This window comes from Phycodurus eques, chromosome 12 (assembly GCF_024500275.1).
Source record: "Phycodurus eques isolate BA_2022a chromosome 12, UOR_Pequ_1.1, whole genome shotgun sequence".
NCBI lineage: Eukaryota > Metazoa > Chordata > Actinopteri > Syngnathiformes > Syngnathidae > Phycodurus > Phycodurus eques.
The window spans coordinates 2,370,342-2,387,006 of NC_084536.1; the positions used below are offsets into that span (position 1 = coordinate 2,370,342).

Genomic DNA, 16,665 nt, shown 5'->3' on the forward strand with positions numbered 1-16,665 from the left:
TATAAATGGGTGTGCATCATCCACCCATCCATTTTCTTAACCGCTTATCCTCGCTAGGGTCGCAGGCTGCTGCAGCCTATCCCAGCTATCTTTGGGCGGGAGGCAGGGTACACCCTGAACCGGTCGCCAGCCAATTGCAGGGCACATGGAAACAAACAATCATTCGCACTCACATTCACTCCTACGGGCAATTTAGAGTCTTCAATTAACCTACCACGCACGTTTTTGGGATGTGGGATGAAACCGGAGTGCCTGGAGAAAAGCCACTCAGGCATGGGGAGAAAATGCAAACTCCACACAGGCGAGGCTGGATTTGAACCCGGGTCCTCTGAACTATGAGGCAGATGTGCTAAACATTCGCCCGCCGTGCCGCTGATTCATTGATTAATGTTAAAAATAATAAATTAATAAACAGATTGATTATTAAAATAATCGTCAGTTGCAGCCCCAGCCTCCAGACAGAGACAACAAGTCGCCCCCCCCCACCCCAATCCTCCTCGAGTATATACGTGTGTCCCCTTTGGATGGAGGCGTTGGAGCCAGGCAACTGTTGCTGTGGCAATGCAGATCACATCCGGTCGCTTGGCAACAGGCCGTCACTAACACAGACGAGCCACTTAAGCCCCCCCGGTATGTTTTGTATTGTCCTTCTCGGCGTCTGGCCCCAAACACGATTTTTATCATTAAGCCTCCACTCGTGAATTACGAGAGCTTTTTAGCATTTGATGTTAGCAAACATACTGAACAGACAAGCGTCTCTTACTTTTGTCCTTGATTTGACTTTGGACTTCACCTTTTGTCGCCTTTTCAGCTTCTTCTTGTTCAATGCCTTCTTTCCCCTGAAAGAAACAAATCATTCGTCACAAGGAATATCCATCGAGCAGGGAGGGGAAACCTGCGGGAGGTGGGCCATAGACGGCCCGTGAGACCATTTGATCCGACCCACCATACAATTCTAAACACCAAAGAAAAACTTGGAGGAACTGCTGTTTAAAAAAAAAAAAATGACCAAAAAGAGTTATCCTTCAAATGCATAATCGTATAACATAGTTGTTTTGTTTTTTTTATACATTTAGGATGGCCTCTGGAGGACTTCATAAAACATAAATGGCCCCTGGAAAGGTATACTCAGAGAGTCTTGCGTGTAAACAACACCTGTTAAATGCTTTATTTATGTTTGGAACATTATAACTTTCTTCACAAGCCAGGAAACAATTATGCTTATGTTTTGTAGTGCCAGTGAGTATAATGTTATGTGCTTTTATGGCAGAAACATTTAATGTTAACGGTAAAATCCCAGCTTTAGAATTACTTGGAATGCAAATCATCTTTGGTGTCGACAACAAAGATGATTTTCGAGAAATAAAAACACATGAACCATCCTAAAACATCAACAATTGCCATCCCAGTGCTCTAGCCACATTACATCTGACACATTTTGACAAATACAGAAAAATAAAGGAGTTCGCTGCTGAAGATCTTCCCGTTCTTTACATCGCTTTGGTGCTATTTCTAGTTTTTCAAGGACCAAATGTGTCCAAATTTGAAATGTGGTTTCGCTTTAGAATCACAGAGAATAGTATACGAGACTTAATGACATTGACAAGGGAAAACAAAGCAGGGGTAGATACTGAACAGTGGGGGGGGGGGGGTATTATATACAAAAAGCTTAAAATGAAATGTTAATTTTAAGTGCACAACTTCATTATTTATAAAACTTCAAACTACAATGATGTATCTCAAGCAGGGATGGGCATACAATAATTATCAATTAGTAAATTAATCAATCATCATAATAAATTGTGTGGGAAATTGTTCGTTAATTGATGCAACAGACTGCAAGCCGGAGACGTACTGTCGATTTATTTTAAACTATTTTCATGTCCAGTATCCTATTTGTTACAGTGTTTAACATTAAAATAAGCATTCATTTGCGGAAATAAAAGTGAAAATTAATTGTTTAATTATTCTTCATTTTCCCCAGAGGAAATCAAGGCATTGTAGTCACACACGCATTCCTAATCTCAAGTCAATGAACGTATCGGTGGCCGTGGGACAAATAATGAGTTCACTTTCTGTTTGAGTCACACAGCAGCATTTCAAGTCCAAGTCTTGCTGTATATGCTAAACAGTTTGCTTGTGCCTTTGTCCATGAAAATATGAACTTGAACTCAAGACTGACTAATTACTATAAAGACACATGCCTTCATCGTGTACCCGACACTATCGCATGTTTTTTTTCCCCCCACCTGACAACAGTGTAGGAACACCTCAGACGCTGAGAAGGTGAATCTAAATATAAGGTGTGACAAAAGTCGGTATATGATTTAAAACTTTTTCATTTTATTACACGTCAACATTTTTTTCCTTTCTTTCCTGGCCACCTTCTTTCTTTAGAGTTGCTTTTTGATTCTTCCTTCCCTCTTTCCTGCAAACTACTTGTCTGCCATCCTTTATTTGTTCCTACCTTCCCTCCTTCCTTTCTGGCCTCTTTCCTGCCTTCCAGTCTTGCTTTTGTTCCTGACATCCTTTCCTTCCTGACTTTTGTCACTCCATTCTTTCTTCCCTCAAACCCGCATTTTATTCATGCAACGAAAATCCTTAAACCCATTTTCCTTCCTTCATTCCCTCCTTCTATCACACCCGTTTTCTATTCATGCATCCTTCCTTCCTTCCGTCACTTAAACCTGATTTTCTGCCTTCCTTACCTACTTCCTTCCACCTCAGACCTGTTTTATTCTATCCTTGCTGACCCCCTACTTTCCCCCCAGATCCGCTTTTAATTTTGCATCCTTCCTTCCTTCGCTATAAACTACTTTTCTACCATAATTTTTCCTTTGGTAGAAAGGTTTTTTTCCTTTTTCATGTCATCACACCTGTCTTTTATTCATGCATCCTTCCATACCGCGTTCCATTCCCCTCTAAACCTGCTTTTTGTTTCCTGACCTGCTTCCTTCCCCCTGACCTTCCCTTCTGTCTTCCTACAGACTTGCACTTTATTGTGTATCCTTCCTTGCATAAAACTACTTTTCTACCTTCTTTCCTTCGCTACTAGTACAACATTGCGTTAGAGTCCACTTTCTTTGTTCTTGACTCAAATTATTTGCCATTATTACGGTACCTGTAGAAAAATCAAACTAAAAAGTGTTGAGTCGACCTGTAACCCCATTTGCCCAATCCTGTACGAAATTTAGCATGACTGCGTTTTACTCATCAAACTAGGATATAGAAATCCTCTCTGGATCTTTTTGCACAATTGTTTTTTGTCAATGTCTTTATGTCTCCAAAGTGTTCTGTAAATTGACTGTTGTACTCGAGCGGCTCCAACTTCCGGAGACAAATTCCTTGTGTGTTTTGGACATACTTGGCAAATAAAGATGATTCTGATTCTGATTGCTTAATGCAAAGTGACTGACACAACAAGAACAGAGTGAGGGAGGATGCTGCAATGACCCGGCTCGTCTCCAACCTTCCTGACAATAAATGACGTAACTCTATTACCCGGCGCTTAGGCCAAAAAAATTGTAAATAAATAAATAAATAAGCCACTTGAGCTCACCCACCTCCTCCTCCACGCACTAAAAACAAATTCGCAGAGACGTTATCCTGTCACTGTCATTATTGTACGTTTCCTAAAAAAAATATTATATAATTTTTTTTTTTTATTAAAAAAAAAAAGACGAGACGAAAGAACTAACGCTGCTCTCATGTAGGTTGACGTCCAGCTAGCTGGCGAGCTAACTAGCTAGCAATAGAAATAGTGACGCCGTTGGGCCTAAACACAACACGAACGGCCACCACTCAAATTAAGAATGTGTATTCTGGACAGTCTGTCATATATTTGTACACATTTAGTCGCTTTGCGTTGTGTCGGTAGCGTCTATTGGCAAATAAAACTACAATTACTCCCATGACAGCTGAGCTTTTGGCTGCCTAGCTTGGGCTGCAATATCAAGCAAAAGTGCGTGTCGTTTGATCGCTAGTGGGTGGCGTTAGTTCAACGACGAGTGTTGTACTTCATGGCTAACGAGAGGCTAAGGAAGTCCCTGGATCCCGAGCTGCACCCACCGGGAATGCACCCCACCCACCCGTCTGAAAACAGTGCAGCTCTTGGGTTTATTTGCAATTGATTTATTTATTTTTTTGGGGGGGGGGGGGCTGCTGCTGAACCACAAGCGAGACGAGCTCACGAGACACGAATGACATTTAATGACGTGAGCTAAGCTTAGCTCGAAGCTAGCCCGACGAATGACGAGCCAGCCTGTGCCACGAGCAGCCACATAGCCCCACTCACCTTCCCGGATTGATTCCTTGCTCTTTATCGTTGATGGCAGTCGTATAAATCCTCCGGTATCTTTCCGCCAGGGCTCTCCCTGAGAGTAAAAGCTGGTAGCGAGTCCGACAGTCAGACTGGGCTCCGGGTGTCGGACAGGAGCCCATGCCCGGCCCAATGGTGGAGCTATCGGCTCCGAGTCCGTAAATGACCCGGACTCCCAGCCCCATCGACGGCGACGAGGAAGGCAGAGTGCCCCCGCAGGCGGCGGCCGCTGCCGCAGCGGCACACATCATCGTTTAGGAGCACAATGCATCAATGAATCACGCGAAACAGAAAGCAGCGAGATCGCGCCCGGCCATCGGGGACAATCCGGATGTTGTTAAATCCACGGCGCGTCGATAACTTGTCCTTTTAACGTGGCGGAAAATGGAACAAATTGGATCCGGGATCGGCGCTTGTTATCGGGGCTAATTCAACGACCGAGGTCGTCGTCGTCCTCCTCCTGCTCCTCCTCCTCCTTCTCCTTCTCCTTCTCCTTTTACTTCTCCTCCTCTGCGTCTCTTCCTCGAGCTACGAGAAAATGTCCAAAATATCACGAGCATTGGTTGTTTCGGGGTTTGCTTGCCATTCGTCCCTCGGAAATGCGTTGACCCCGAGCGGCTGCACCCTCAGACGGGCTGCCATCTTGGCTCCATCATCAGCCCTCCCTCCCTGCCTGCCGCCACCGGAACACTTTCATTATTCCGATTATTATTAGCCTTCACTGGAACATTTGCATCATCCTTTGCTATTTCAACGATGCATGCTTGCATAGAGTTCAGAATCATGTTTCCATTGGAACATGTGGAGGTAAGACTAGTTTACCTGTATGATTGGCATCCGAAAATCAAAGTGTTGTGTTGTATTCGTGTTACTTATTGATATGGATCCAAAAAATAATGATAATAAATATGAAGGAGACCAGCAAAACACTGGGCATTTTGGGGGGACATTTTAACCATTTGTCATTTTCTGCAAATAAATGCTCTAAATGACAGTATTTAGATTTCAATTTCGGGAGTTCTGTTGTCAGTAGTTTATGGAAACGAAAAGGGGAAAAAAAGATGCAGGCCTGTTCAAAAAAGTAGCTCACCAGTGACTGGACGTTGTGATTTCCTGGGAATGTTATGTTGTGGATGTGATCATTCGAAAATATAAACATTTATAGAAATCAAGTGTTGCATATTGACATTTATCTGTATTCTACCTTGTTGCGTCATCGTTGATCATTCTTGGGAGAAATCTTTAACATGAACAGTGTCTTCACATCGATGAATATCACGAATCGTTGATATAAAAAACAAATACGAGGTCATATGAGCACGCTAGAAGCCTTCCACATTCATCAGATTCAGTAGCCAAGACGTTGCTCTCACTTTCCAAAAGGTTGCTGATCCCGTTTTAGATTTGTCAAATAACCGCCCAAGCCGGAGTGCCCGAAGAAAACCCATACAGCACAATAAAAGGAAAATAAAGTCAAACGACTCGAACAGATGCGTAATGGAAAGGGGTTTTAGAGCAATACTGTCCCCTAGTGGCGTTTCAAACGTATGGCAGGAATTAACGAGCGCGTATAATAAGTGCACAGTATTAACATTAGTAGCTTAAGTTAGCATTGATTGTGTTGTTTGTATTGTACTGAGAAGCCACACCTTTCCCTGTGTCACAGTACCTTTTGTACTTTGGTGGCACCGCAAAAAAAAAAAAAAAAAGTCAAGAATTCTTCTTATGAGATTGACTGACGTCACAAATGGCGGCGATTTGAGCTGCAAGCTTTGCTCGACGTTTGAGGCATAGCGTTCCAGAAAATGTCAGTTGAAGTCCAAATTGGAGCACTTTTGCAGCTCCGACTGAATGTTGTTGTTGTTGTGTGTGTAAATGCAGCAGTAGCGCCGCCTAGTGTGCGTGATTTCTGCATAGCCTGAGCTTCAGTGGCTCGGGCGCCGAACTCGCAATACAGTTGTGACCGAATTTATTAGACCAACTTTCATTTAAAAAAAAAAACACAGGCGTCCCCTCCAACACAATAAGGTGACGGAATTACAGAAATATGAACAATTATTTTGCTAATTGGTAATGAATTACCAATGCTGCTTATTTAGGGCGGCTGTGAAATAAACCTCACACTTGGTGGTAGGACATTTTATAGTAGGACATTTTCTTGGTCAGAAATGATTTCGAGTGAGTCGTGTGTTTAAGTACTGCTATGATCACAATTAGCAAAGTGTGTGGCATTTTTCTTGTCAGACTTGTTCATGTTTCATGATTTCCTCTCCGATAAACATCTATTTGAATCGCTCGGCCCGGCCAAAACGCAACGCGATGGCGAGGTCGCCCGCATACCTGTCATCGCAGGCGAGGTGTCACGCCCTGACGTGCTATGAGCGCTTCACACTTTTCATCTTTCAAGTAGTTTCTCTCCAAAGCAGTCAAAACTCTCCATCACAAACATGAACAGTAACACGTCGTTGGTGTTCCCTTGGTTAAAAAATATATTTGGAAGCTTTTCCAGCCTTTGAAAAGGCTATATATAGCCTGGAAGCTTTTCCAGCCGGATTCATCCGATGACCTGAAGTTTCCAAGTACTTTTGATGCCGAACAACAGTTATTAATGTTGAAATGTCAATTTCAACATTAATAACTGTTGTTCGGCGTCAAAAGAACTTGCATTCGGAAGTGTTTCGGCCAGTATGATCTGCTCATATTCAGCCAAATGCTTCAGGACTCATCGGGCGGAGCTCCACCGTGCACGTGGACAGACGTGAAGCAACCAAAGAGTTTTTGAAGGCAAAGACGTGAAATGTTATGCAATGGCCAAGTCAATCACCTGACCTGAAACCGACTGAGCATGCATTGCACTTGCTAGAGACAAAATGCCTGAAGCAACAACGAGCCCCGGGATTGGCCGGCGACCGGTTCAGGGCGTACGCCGCCTCACGCCCGATGATAGCTGGGATGGGCTCCAGCACGCCCGCGACCCGCGTGAGGAAAATGGAAGCTTGGAAAGCTTTTTCTGAGCAATTAAGTCAAGGCCCACCTGATGATCTCTCATGACACATCGACGGTTGGGAATCACTGGTTGAGATTGTGCACGTGAACCCGATATTGGGGCCCGGGAGTGCACATGTCGGACGTTGCAGAGTGAAAATGCCCTGGACTTGCCGTGTAAACTGTTAGACTTGCAAAGTGCAAAGTCGGATTCAAGGAACGTTCGTGTAATGCAGAGGAAAGCTTACTAGAAACCGAGCTGATGTGAAAAGATCCACCTGCATTTCACACATTTCTGGGGACGTGGTGACACGCGGTGCCACACCCGCTTTGTGTGGAGGCGCGGGCCCTCCCGAGCGCTCCACCTTCATTCCGGTCGCGTCTCAGCCGCCTCGGAGGCTGATAAACTTGCTCCGCGTCGACGACAAGCCTACGTACGGAACGCTCGCTGTTCTCCTTTAGTCAGGCCCCGTCTGCCTTAGGCTGACCTTGCCCTGCCCTGCCCTGCGCCGCCCCGCCCCGCCCTCCCCTCCCCTCCCCTCCCCTCGGGTTAAAAGTGCTTTGACGAGGGTGTAGTTGCACACTGCGACGTAATTCACAGCTGTTAAGGCCGCATTTCCAGTTCCGTTTGGTTTCCGCCCCGCTTGGAGCTCACAACTTTCCACGGAGGTACGCACTTTTCCTTACTCGCTCGAAAAAAAAAATACCAAACACTGACTTTGTGTTTTATCTCAGCAGAGTCCACGCCTGATTAGTGAGACAAAGCAGTATTAAGTCAAATCTAAATGAAATGGCTTGCGTGGTTATAATGCGGTAATGAAGAACAAATATCGAGTCATGAAATCCGTGCCTCGTGGATGTGCTTGTGTTATTCATTGACACGCAAGAGTGTTCGGCTTATTAAGACGGCTGCGAAGGAGTCGGAGAGGGGCTTTGGCTCTAACAAGTAATCTTTATTTGATTTTATTTTTTTTAAATAATCAGGTCATGAGTTCTCAGAGGGGGGCTGCACATGGCCCACGGTCCGTAGGTTGTGCACCCCTGTCATAACGCGTCTTAACCATGACAAATGCTCACACATGGCTTCTAATTTCAAGCTGCACTTCAAAACTCCAAATGAGCCGGCTCGTCATGGCAAGCGAGGAACTCAAACCGTCCCACTCGTGGAGAAAAATCCGCATTCAAACGTCACTTGCAGTTTTTTTTTTTTAATGCAGAATGCAATCAGAAACGCGTCACTCATGATTCATGGCACTCATATGTGCTCCTTTTATTTCTGTGTGTTTAGGGTCAGGGTGTGTTTGTGGGCGTGTCTGCGATGCAGACAAACCAGTTTTAAAAAAGCCAGCTCTTTTACACAACGTAACATCTCATGTGTTGCCAGGATAAGCAGACATAATACAGTACGGTACAGTACAGTACAGTACAGTACAGTAGGAGAGCCATCGAGCAGCTCAGCCCACAGTGCCACCTAGTGCCCATAATACTGTACTGTCGGGGGTGTATCACGTGGTAACCTGTCCTTCTCTTGTCTTGCTCTTCTGCACGTAGAGGTGAAAATACCAAAAATGGCCTATCAAATGTGTGAGTATTCCTATCCCTCTTCATTCTTCTTCTTCTTCTTCTTATTATTATTATTATTATTAGTAGTAGTAGTAGTAGTAGTACTAGTATTTATTGTTATGTAACATGAATGCAATTATTTGAATTGTCATGCATGCATACGTTATTTTTTTTTTATATTGCGGTGATGGTGATTGATGTTTAAACATGCCATGATTATTGTACTATACAATAATATATATTGGTTGATAAGAATTCAGAAAAATCTTTCAGGATGATGGAGTGCATTTCTACACCACAATATTATTACATCATAAATACTGTACATAGTAATACTTCTTGTCCAATTCATACCACTTTTAGGGTGTCACATAAAACGTTTTTGTTTGTGTGTGTTTTTTTTTTTTTTAAATAAAGCCAAGAGCGTCCGCACCTCATCTTCCTCCCTGCTGAAAGACAACAGCTGGATCAGAAACGACGAGGGTGACTATGAAGCTGTTGAGTGAGTACAATTATGACATAACATAACATAACATAACATAACATAACATAACATAACATGCAATGGCAGGAGGCCGACCTTTGGTGTGACTTTGTTACGTTTGCCTTCATTTTTTGTCTTCTTCTGCAGCCGAGATCCAAACTTCGGCTCATCTGTTCTCAGCCACTACAGATCCACAGACAGCCTAAACGGGTAAAAAAAACAACAACATTCAAAACATTACTTTTGGAGGGGGAAAAAAAACTCAAAAAGAATGGGAATAAATGCTTTTGATTGGACAGCAACAACATGCTCGGTGTTGCCAATGTCGCTGGAAGACAGTCCAGTTGAAGTTACGCATACGACCGTGGCAAATTTGTGTAAAATGCGTGACTTTTTATTCCGTTCCAGCGGAACCTGCAAAGTTGAACACAATTTGCCATGTTCAAGTCGGTTGACGTCCAAGTTGTTCTATTTGTGAATTACTGTCAGTGTCTGTCACCAAAGCTTTACTAACTGTGTAGGCGATTATTTTAAGTAACATTTTAACATTCCTAACTTGTCACACAATTGTAGCCAAAATAATTTCCCATGGTATAAAAGTAAAATAAAGTAAAAGTAATCACCCCTCACCCTGATTCCTAACAGATATGTAATGCAGAGGAAGCAGAAACGTGTTTACCAAGGAATAGTGTCCCCGAGTGGCATTTTATTGGCATAGCCTTTCCTGTTTCCAGTTCAATAGTTAGCATCGCACTTTTCCAAATATTTATTTTCCGTTTTGTGGGGGCATCGGTCACAGAAAAAGCTCAACACACAATTGGAGTTTCAAATCTTCAGATGTTCACTGAGCTGAATCCTCACGAGATTTGCTGACGTCCAGCATGATGAGGCTTATTTTGTCAGACTTTTTTTTTTTTTTTTTTTAGAGGGGGCGGACTTGGTGCATTCAACGTTGGAGATTCCACTGTATAATAATGTCTGAATGACAATAATAACAGACAACATGTCGACCGTGTTTGTGGAATATGTGACTCACTTTTATTAATTCTTTTTTTTTTTTTTTTGTCGTACTTTGAGATTTTGAACCTCCATTATAGCTTATTTCTGTCAGATTTCCAACTTAATTATCTGTTTTTTGTATGTACCCTACAGCCCCGTGGCAGAAAATAAACAAATTACCAGATCAACATCTGTACAGGCTCTCACCAAGAGGTAAAAGTCTTGTGCTGCAGGTTCTCCCTTTTTTGAAATTATATATATATATATATATATATATATTTTTTTTTTGTTTGTTTTGTTTTTTGTTATTATTATTTTTTTATTATTTATTTTTTTAATATATATATATTTTTTTTGCATTTTGATGCATTTGCAGGGACTTTGTTGCCATTTTAGCAACATGCCAGGTACACAGTGAAAGGAAATGCCCTTGATCAATGTAGAGACCACGTTACCCGAAATAAAATGTTATTAAATCAGCCAACTAACAATATACAAATGTAACGTGAGCACATCCATATTGTTATTTTGTTGTTGTTTATTTTTTTGTTTTATTTTAGTTTATGGACAATGGGCACATCCATGAATGAATATCAATCGACATGAAAAGATCCTTGCTCCAGATTTAGCGGGAAGCTAATTTCCATTTGTAGTCCAGAATATAAACGACAACAAACAAATAAAAATAAAAAGATGCAAAAATCCCGACTGGTTAGCACATCTGCCTCACAGTTCTGAGGTTGCGGGTTCAAATCCGCCCTCGCCTGTGTGGAGTCTGCATGTTCTGCGCGTGCCTGCGTGTGTTTTCTCCGGGTAGTCCGGTTTCCTCCCGCATCCCCAAAAAAATGGGTGGTAGGTAGATTGGAGACTCTAAATTGCCCGTAGGTGCGAATGGTTGTTTGTTTCTGTGTGCCCTGCGATTGGCCGGCGACCGGTTCAGGGCGTACGCCGCCTCCCGCCCGATGATAGCTGGGATAGGCTCCAGCACGCCCGCGACCCGCGTGAGCGTAAGCGGTACAGAAAATGGATGGATGCATGGAGAAAACAAGATGGCAGCACACTCAGTCAATGATGACAGGGTTGACGGTTTGAAATCCTTTTTTTTTTTTGCTCCTCTCGAGACGACTGCATAATTGGTGTAAGTTGTTCGATTCGTATGGAGCTCGGCGCTTATACGAATAACATGAACCGTTGATTGTCATTTTTGTTGTCGTAGATTCAGCGGGAGTCAGGACGAGCTGCCGAACAGGTTTGTGTCAAATTTGTTGAAAAGACTTTCAGAAAAAGCGTCGCGAGGCCTTTTAATTATCGCCTCGCTGCCTTGTCACCTGCAGCTCCTACACCACGTCCAGAGTCTCCCACACTCAGAGGTAGAGTTTGGGGAAAAAAACCAAACCAAAAGTCAAGCAAGTTGCCTTTAACGTGGCTGCGAGTATTCAAACATCAAGCACATATCCACATTTCCAGCCTCTTCGTGCAAATAACCTTGTTTTTGTGTCTCCTCCAGCTCCCCCACTTACAGGAGAACCGATGAACCGGAATCGAGGTGCACCAACTCCGATCATTTATGCGTCCGAGCCATATAAAAATCACATTCCAAAATATGTTGTTGTTGTTGTTGTTGTTTTTTTGTAAACATGACTTGTGTTCCATCTTCAGCAGCACAACAACCACAGTGAGCAAGGATGGCAAAATCACTGAAACCACCACGTTCACCACCAGCCAGAGTCTCAAGTACACACCGCCCCCGCCCCCGCCCCCGCCATGTCTTTCATGCTATTGTCACGTGTCAGGTTTATGACAATGTTTTTTGTTTTTGCAGAAGTCCCACCAAGACGTTCAGCGAGAGGGTGCAGTCCTTCACCAAAGGGTAAAGCGATGAGGAGAATGCACATTTCTCCGCATCCAAAAAGTTACAAAAGTAACTCAACTGAATACACGTTTGAACCCGGTGGCCATTTTAGAGCGACGCTTTGTAATCGTTTGACCTTGTTGCTACGGCAACCCCACATCACCTACTACAGCAGTCTATTATAATGGTAGACCAGCCTGCGCACCTCTTTTGCGTCTTTAGCTGTAGTGGTAGTGGTAGTATAAGGACGTAACAAAAAAAAGAACCTTTTGTCATGAAATCAAATTATCTTCAAATGAAAAGATCATATAAACTAATAGAATTGATTAAAAAGGAATACAAATAATTCATGTCAATTATAATAGTAAAGAACACATTGTTAATAATCATATTAGATGAGAATAAGTATTTATTGATATCCATTCATATGTTTGCGTTATTTTTTGAACTATCAGTTAGAGCAAAATCCAATCCCAAATACCATTCAATGTATAATTTTGAATACAATTATATGAAAATGACAATATATAAAAATAGCGGTGCGACCGGTTCAGGGCGTGCCCCGCCTCCCGCCCGAAGATGGGCCGGGATAGGCTGCAGCACGCCCGCGACCCGCCTGAGGAGAAGCGGTAGACAAAATGGATGGATGGATCTATACAAAGAAAATATCAATGCATATAATCGATGAATGCGGTTTTTTTTAACAGGCAATAGTATGGAAATCATATATTTTACAAATATATTCTTTTCATGACATTGAGTGAGTATTTATTAGTGCTGTATATCCTGGCAAGTCCCTTCCAAGGGCAGCGGATGACAAAGGATCTTTTTGTACGTCCGCAGCGCTGAGGACAAACTGTACGATACGCTCATCCCCAACGCGATCAGAGATGAAGACAGGTCAGACGTTCATCAGCTCGTTCCATTGAAGAAATCTGTTTTCAATTGTTTCTTTATTTTCCCTACAGCAGGACAAGTCTTTCCAGCAGCGAGGCCGTGACTCTGAGAAGAAGCATCAGCGGGTAAGTCCCGCGTGTTGAATCACGCAAACGATTCATATCATAATCCCGGACACGCGAGCGACGTATGTGAGTGTCGGAACGCGTCGGCAGGGCTGAAGACGGGCTGTACGACACCCTGCTGCCGAAGGGCATCGCCTCCGCCCAGTCCTCCTCTTACAGGTGAGGCCGCGTCCACGGTTGACCCACGGGCCCGCGTCCCGTCTAATCCGCACTTTGCCAATCTTCTTTTTCGTCAGCTCCTCCAGTGTGACCAAGCGAGAGATGGTGACGGCGGAGAGCGGCGTCGGTCCGCTGTCTTCGTCATCCTCCCTGCGCTCCACCAGGTCAACGAACATGGATTTTGGGGGGATGGTTGCAGTTCATCTTTTTCGTGATACTGCACCTATATTTTGGAAATTGAAAAATACATCTATTTTTATGATTTTATTAGTCGTAGTGGTAGTGTTTTTTTCACTTTGTATATTATATGCTTTTTATATAGATGGAGTAATTATTATTATTATTATTATTATTATAGATTACTAGAGTGTACAGCTTCGCTTCTAGATATTTTTTACATATTACTTTGCATCACTTTATTCTTTTTAGTGATAGAATGCTATTTTGAGGATTTTGGTTCGTTGCACAACCCCAATTCCAATGAAGTTGGGACGTTGTGTTCAACATGAATCAAAACATTTCCAAATCATGTTCAACCGATATTGAATTGAATACACTACAAAGACAGACAAGATATTTAATCAACGTTGAGGAAGATTGTCCTTGAACTGTTGGACTAGTTTCTCACGCACTTGTTCGCAAATAGGTGAGCCTCGCCCCATCTTTGCTTGTGAATGACCGAGCAATTCAGGGAAGCAATCATGGCACCTGTCCCGGCTTCTTTTGGAACGCGTTGCAGCCATCAAATTCGAACTTCATGATTATTTGCTAAAAACAATCGAGGCGATCCGTTTATCCCTGTGCGATTCCGACACGAGCACTGACGTTGGATAGGTTTCAGTGGACTTCCTTGACCGATCGCTCAGGACGATGCTTGACTTTCCAGTTACTCTGATGAGATTCCCAGCGCTCGCATCACCTCCTACACTACCAGCAGCAGCCTGCCCAAGTACACGCGCACACGCAAGCGCACACGCACACGCGCGGGTCTCACGCACGTTGCCTCATCTGCACTTCTGTGCGTACAGTGACAACTACAGCAGCAAGAGCGGCAGTTACTACTACTCGTCTTCCTCCTCCTCGTCCTCCAAGCCCGGCTACGAATACGGCAGCATCGGCAGCCCCACCGAGTACAGCTCCGCTACGTACAGGAGGTACGCGCACGCACAAACCATGACAATCATAACAGTGGCGACGATAACGTGACTGTCGCAGCAGCAGCAGCAGGTCCGACAACATGCTCTCGACTCCCGTGACGTCCGTCAAGAGCGTCTACAACACTTCCGACAGGTCGGAGGAGCGCTTCGGGATAAGGTTGGGTGTCAAGAACGGTTTCGCTGGTGTTTCAATCGATCGCGTTGTCCAAAACATAGGACCGTCCTCGAGCGGGAGCTGTGCACCTACTGCCACAAGCCCTTCAACGGCGACCCCAAGATGATCCTGGATGACATGAAGATCAGCTGCCATACCTTCTGCTTCAAGGTCTTTTTTTTTTTTTTTTTTTTTAAACTAAATATGGTACCACCGCGAGTAAGGCACTCACCTTTATTTGAACATATCAAAAGCTAGAAAAGATGCACTTCACAGGCGATAGTGACCGAGCTCAATGGCGAATAACACAAATCTCAGATATCCCAAAAAGTGTCATGTGCAGTACATTATTATTTTTCGATGTCAAAAGTTTTTGGATATTACTATCAAATGCATTTCATCCAAATAAACTCCTCCCACCTTAGCCTTGTCCCAAATAGATGTGTTAGTAAATTATATTTTTGATGATACAATATACTGTATATTATATTGAAATGTATTTATTTATGTAGAATGCTTCAACCATACATATATATGCTGTATATGATCCAATATTATAATAAAAATGCATTCCTACAAACCGAATTAAAACCTTACCCCTAACACAGTAGATGCCTGATACGGTACACAGGTAAGTCCATTTTAATTTCAAAATAAACAGAGAAAACTCAAATTTTCAAGTATTGAGTCCAGGACGAAACTCCTTTAATCCAAATTCAATCCAGAAAATAAGAAATATTTTTGATTCGAAATGTAGTTTTGATGGCGCGTGGCGCTTCCTCTCGTTTTCCGCAGTGCGAGGTGTGCAACGGCTCGCTGGGCCACCTGAAAGCGGGCGACTGCATGTGGGTGTACAACTCCATGGTGCACTGCGAGAACTGCTTCGACGTGACCAGAGGTAAGCCACACATCTCCGAGCCCTGAATACAAAGTGAGACGACAAATCCAATCAATGCTTCTACCCGCAGAGAAATGGCGTCGCTGAGTTTGCGCCGCGACTTCGCATGGACAAAAGCAAAAAAAGTCATTCGATGAAAAGAAATGTGACGTGGTCACATGGGTTCTGTTGCATTTATATTTGTGTTAATTCTGGTGTTTTTGGATGATCAGGAAAGATGGACGCGGACAGTTGGAATGGATATACTTTAGGATCAAATTCAATATATTAGCTCTAAAATTCTTTGAAGGCTTTAAGGGGACTCTTTTTTTTTTTTGGGTAATGTGATACCAATACTGTGATGTGGATGGCCGGGGTTGTTTTTCCTGTGTGCAATAAAAGCAATCACTGTATTGACATCAAGTTATTGTTTTATGGTCATTTGTACAGCAAATCTTGTGTAGTTGCACGTAAAACACACAAAAAAAGTCAAACGGTAACAAAAGAACCATGTAAAAAGCACATTCGTACCACACAACTGACGGCCAGTCTTTCATCACGCAGACTCGCTATGGCTAACGGCTAGCCACTTAGCAGCCAGCCGCTAACCTGAACGAACAACCGCCAACTGCGCTCTCGTCCGCTGACGCCCACGTCGCTCGCGGGTTCGGGACCCGCCTTTCGAAGGCGCGCACACTCATAGTCACAGATGCTACAGTGTAGGATGTGAGGCTGGTGACCCCTAGTGGACAAGAAATATACAGTACCTGCACCTCACACATCCATTTGATTGATTGGTATAGTTGTTTAATCATGTAAAATCAGTTTCGAGCAGATTCCTATATATACTGGATTCTAGAAAGACTCAATTCGTTGATTATTCAAAATACATATCCAAGTATGCACACATTAGGTTCGCCGAACATCAAGTATGGTTTTAGACTCTCCTTGAGAATGCACGCACAGCAAAAAAAACAGCAACAACAACAACAACAAAAGAAGAAAAAAAGAAAGAAAAAAACCACTTCCTGGCCATGTGGCGTCCAGGAAGCTGCCGACCAATCAGGAGACCGCTAGCAAGTCATGCCAGCATCA

General features: G+C 43.3%; 2 protein-coding genes across 19 annotated transcripts in view; one reads left to right on the forward strand and one right to left on the reverse strand.

Moving 5' to 3' along the window:
- Nucleotides 1-5,061, reverse strand: part of mycbp2 (MYC binding protein 2) — a 65,735-nt gene extending 60,674 nt beyond the window's left edge. For 6 of the 14 annotated variants that reach the window (XM_061692700.1, XM_061692707.1, XM_061692701.1 and 3 more), the window contains exons 1-2: nucleotides 4,295-5,061; nucleotides 764-839 (exon numbers count right to left, since the gene is read on the reverse strand). In XM_061692700.1, the coding sequence (XP_061548684.1) occupies nucleotides 764-839; nucleotides 4,295-4,569 (351 nt within the window). In that variant the 5' untranslated portion in view covers nucleotides 4,570-5,061. The remainder of the gene's footprint in view (nucleotides 1-763; nucleotides 840-4,294) is intronic. The other 8 variants (XM_061692705.1, XM_061692703.1, XM_061692709.1 and 5 more) reach the window with 3 other exon arrangements.
- A 2,811-nt stretch (nucleotides 5,062-7,872) lies between these two features.
- Nucleotides 7,873-15,993, forward strand: scel (sciellin). 5 transcript variants are annotated; one of them, XM_061692626.1, is made up of 20 exons: nucleotides 7,873-7,972; nucleotides 8,855-8,887; nucleotides 9,284-9,368; nucleotides 9,498-9,560; nucleotides 10,503-10,562; nucleotides 11,566-11,598; nucleotides 11,684-11,719; nucleotides 11,857-11,895; nucleotides 12,009-12,083; nucleotides 12,172-12,219; nucleotides 13,045-13,101; nucleotides 13,170-13,223; nucleotides 13,314-13,382; nucleotides 13,460-13,546; nucleotides 14,269-14,331; nucleotides 14,411-14,536; nucleotides 14,598-14,672; nucleotides 14,756-14,864; nucleotides 15,489-15,591; nucleotides 15,662-15,993. In XM_061692626.1, the coding sequence occupies exons 2-20, from the start codon at nucleotides 8,872-8,874 to the stop codon at nucleotides 15,676-15,678; spliced, it is 1,215 nt and encodes a 404-aa protein (XP_061548610.1). In that variant the 5' UTR covers nucleotides 7,873-7,972; nucleotides 8,855-8,871; the 3' UTR covers nucleotides 15,679-15,993. The 5 variants fall into 5 exon arrangements, with proteins under 5 accessions (XP_061548610.1, XP_061548611.1, XP_061548614.1 ...); XM_061692627.1 differs by having other exon boundaries at nucleotides 14,601-14,672; XM_061692630.1 differs by having other exon boundaries at nucleotides 13,173-13,223.
- Nucleotides 15,994-16,665: the final 672 nt, after the last annotated feature.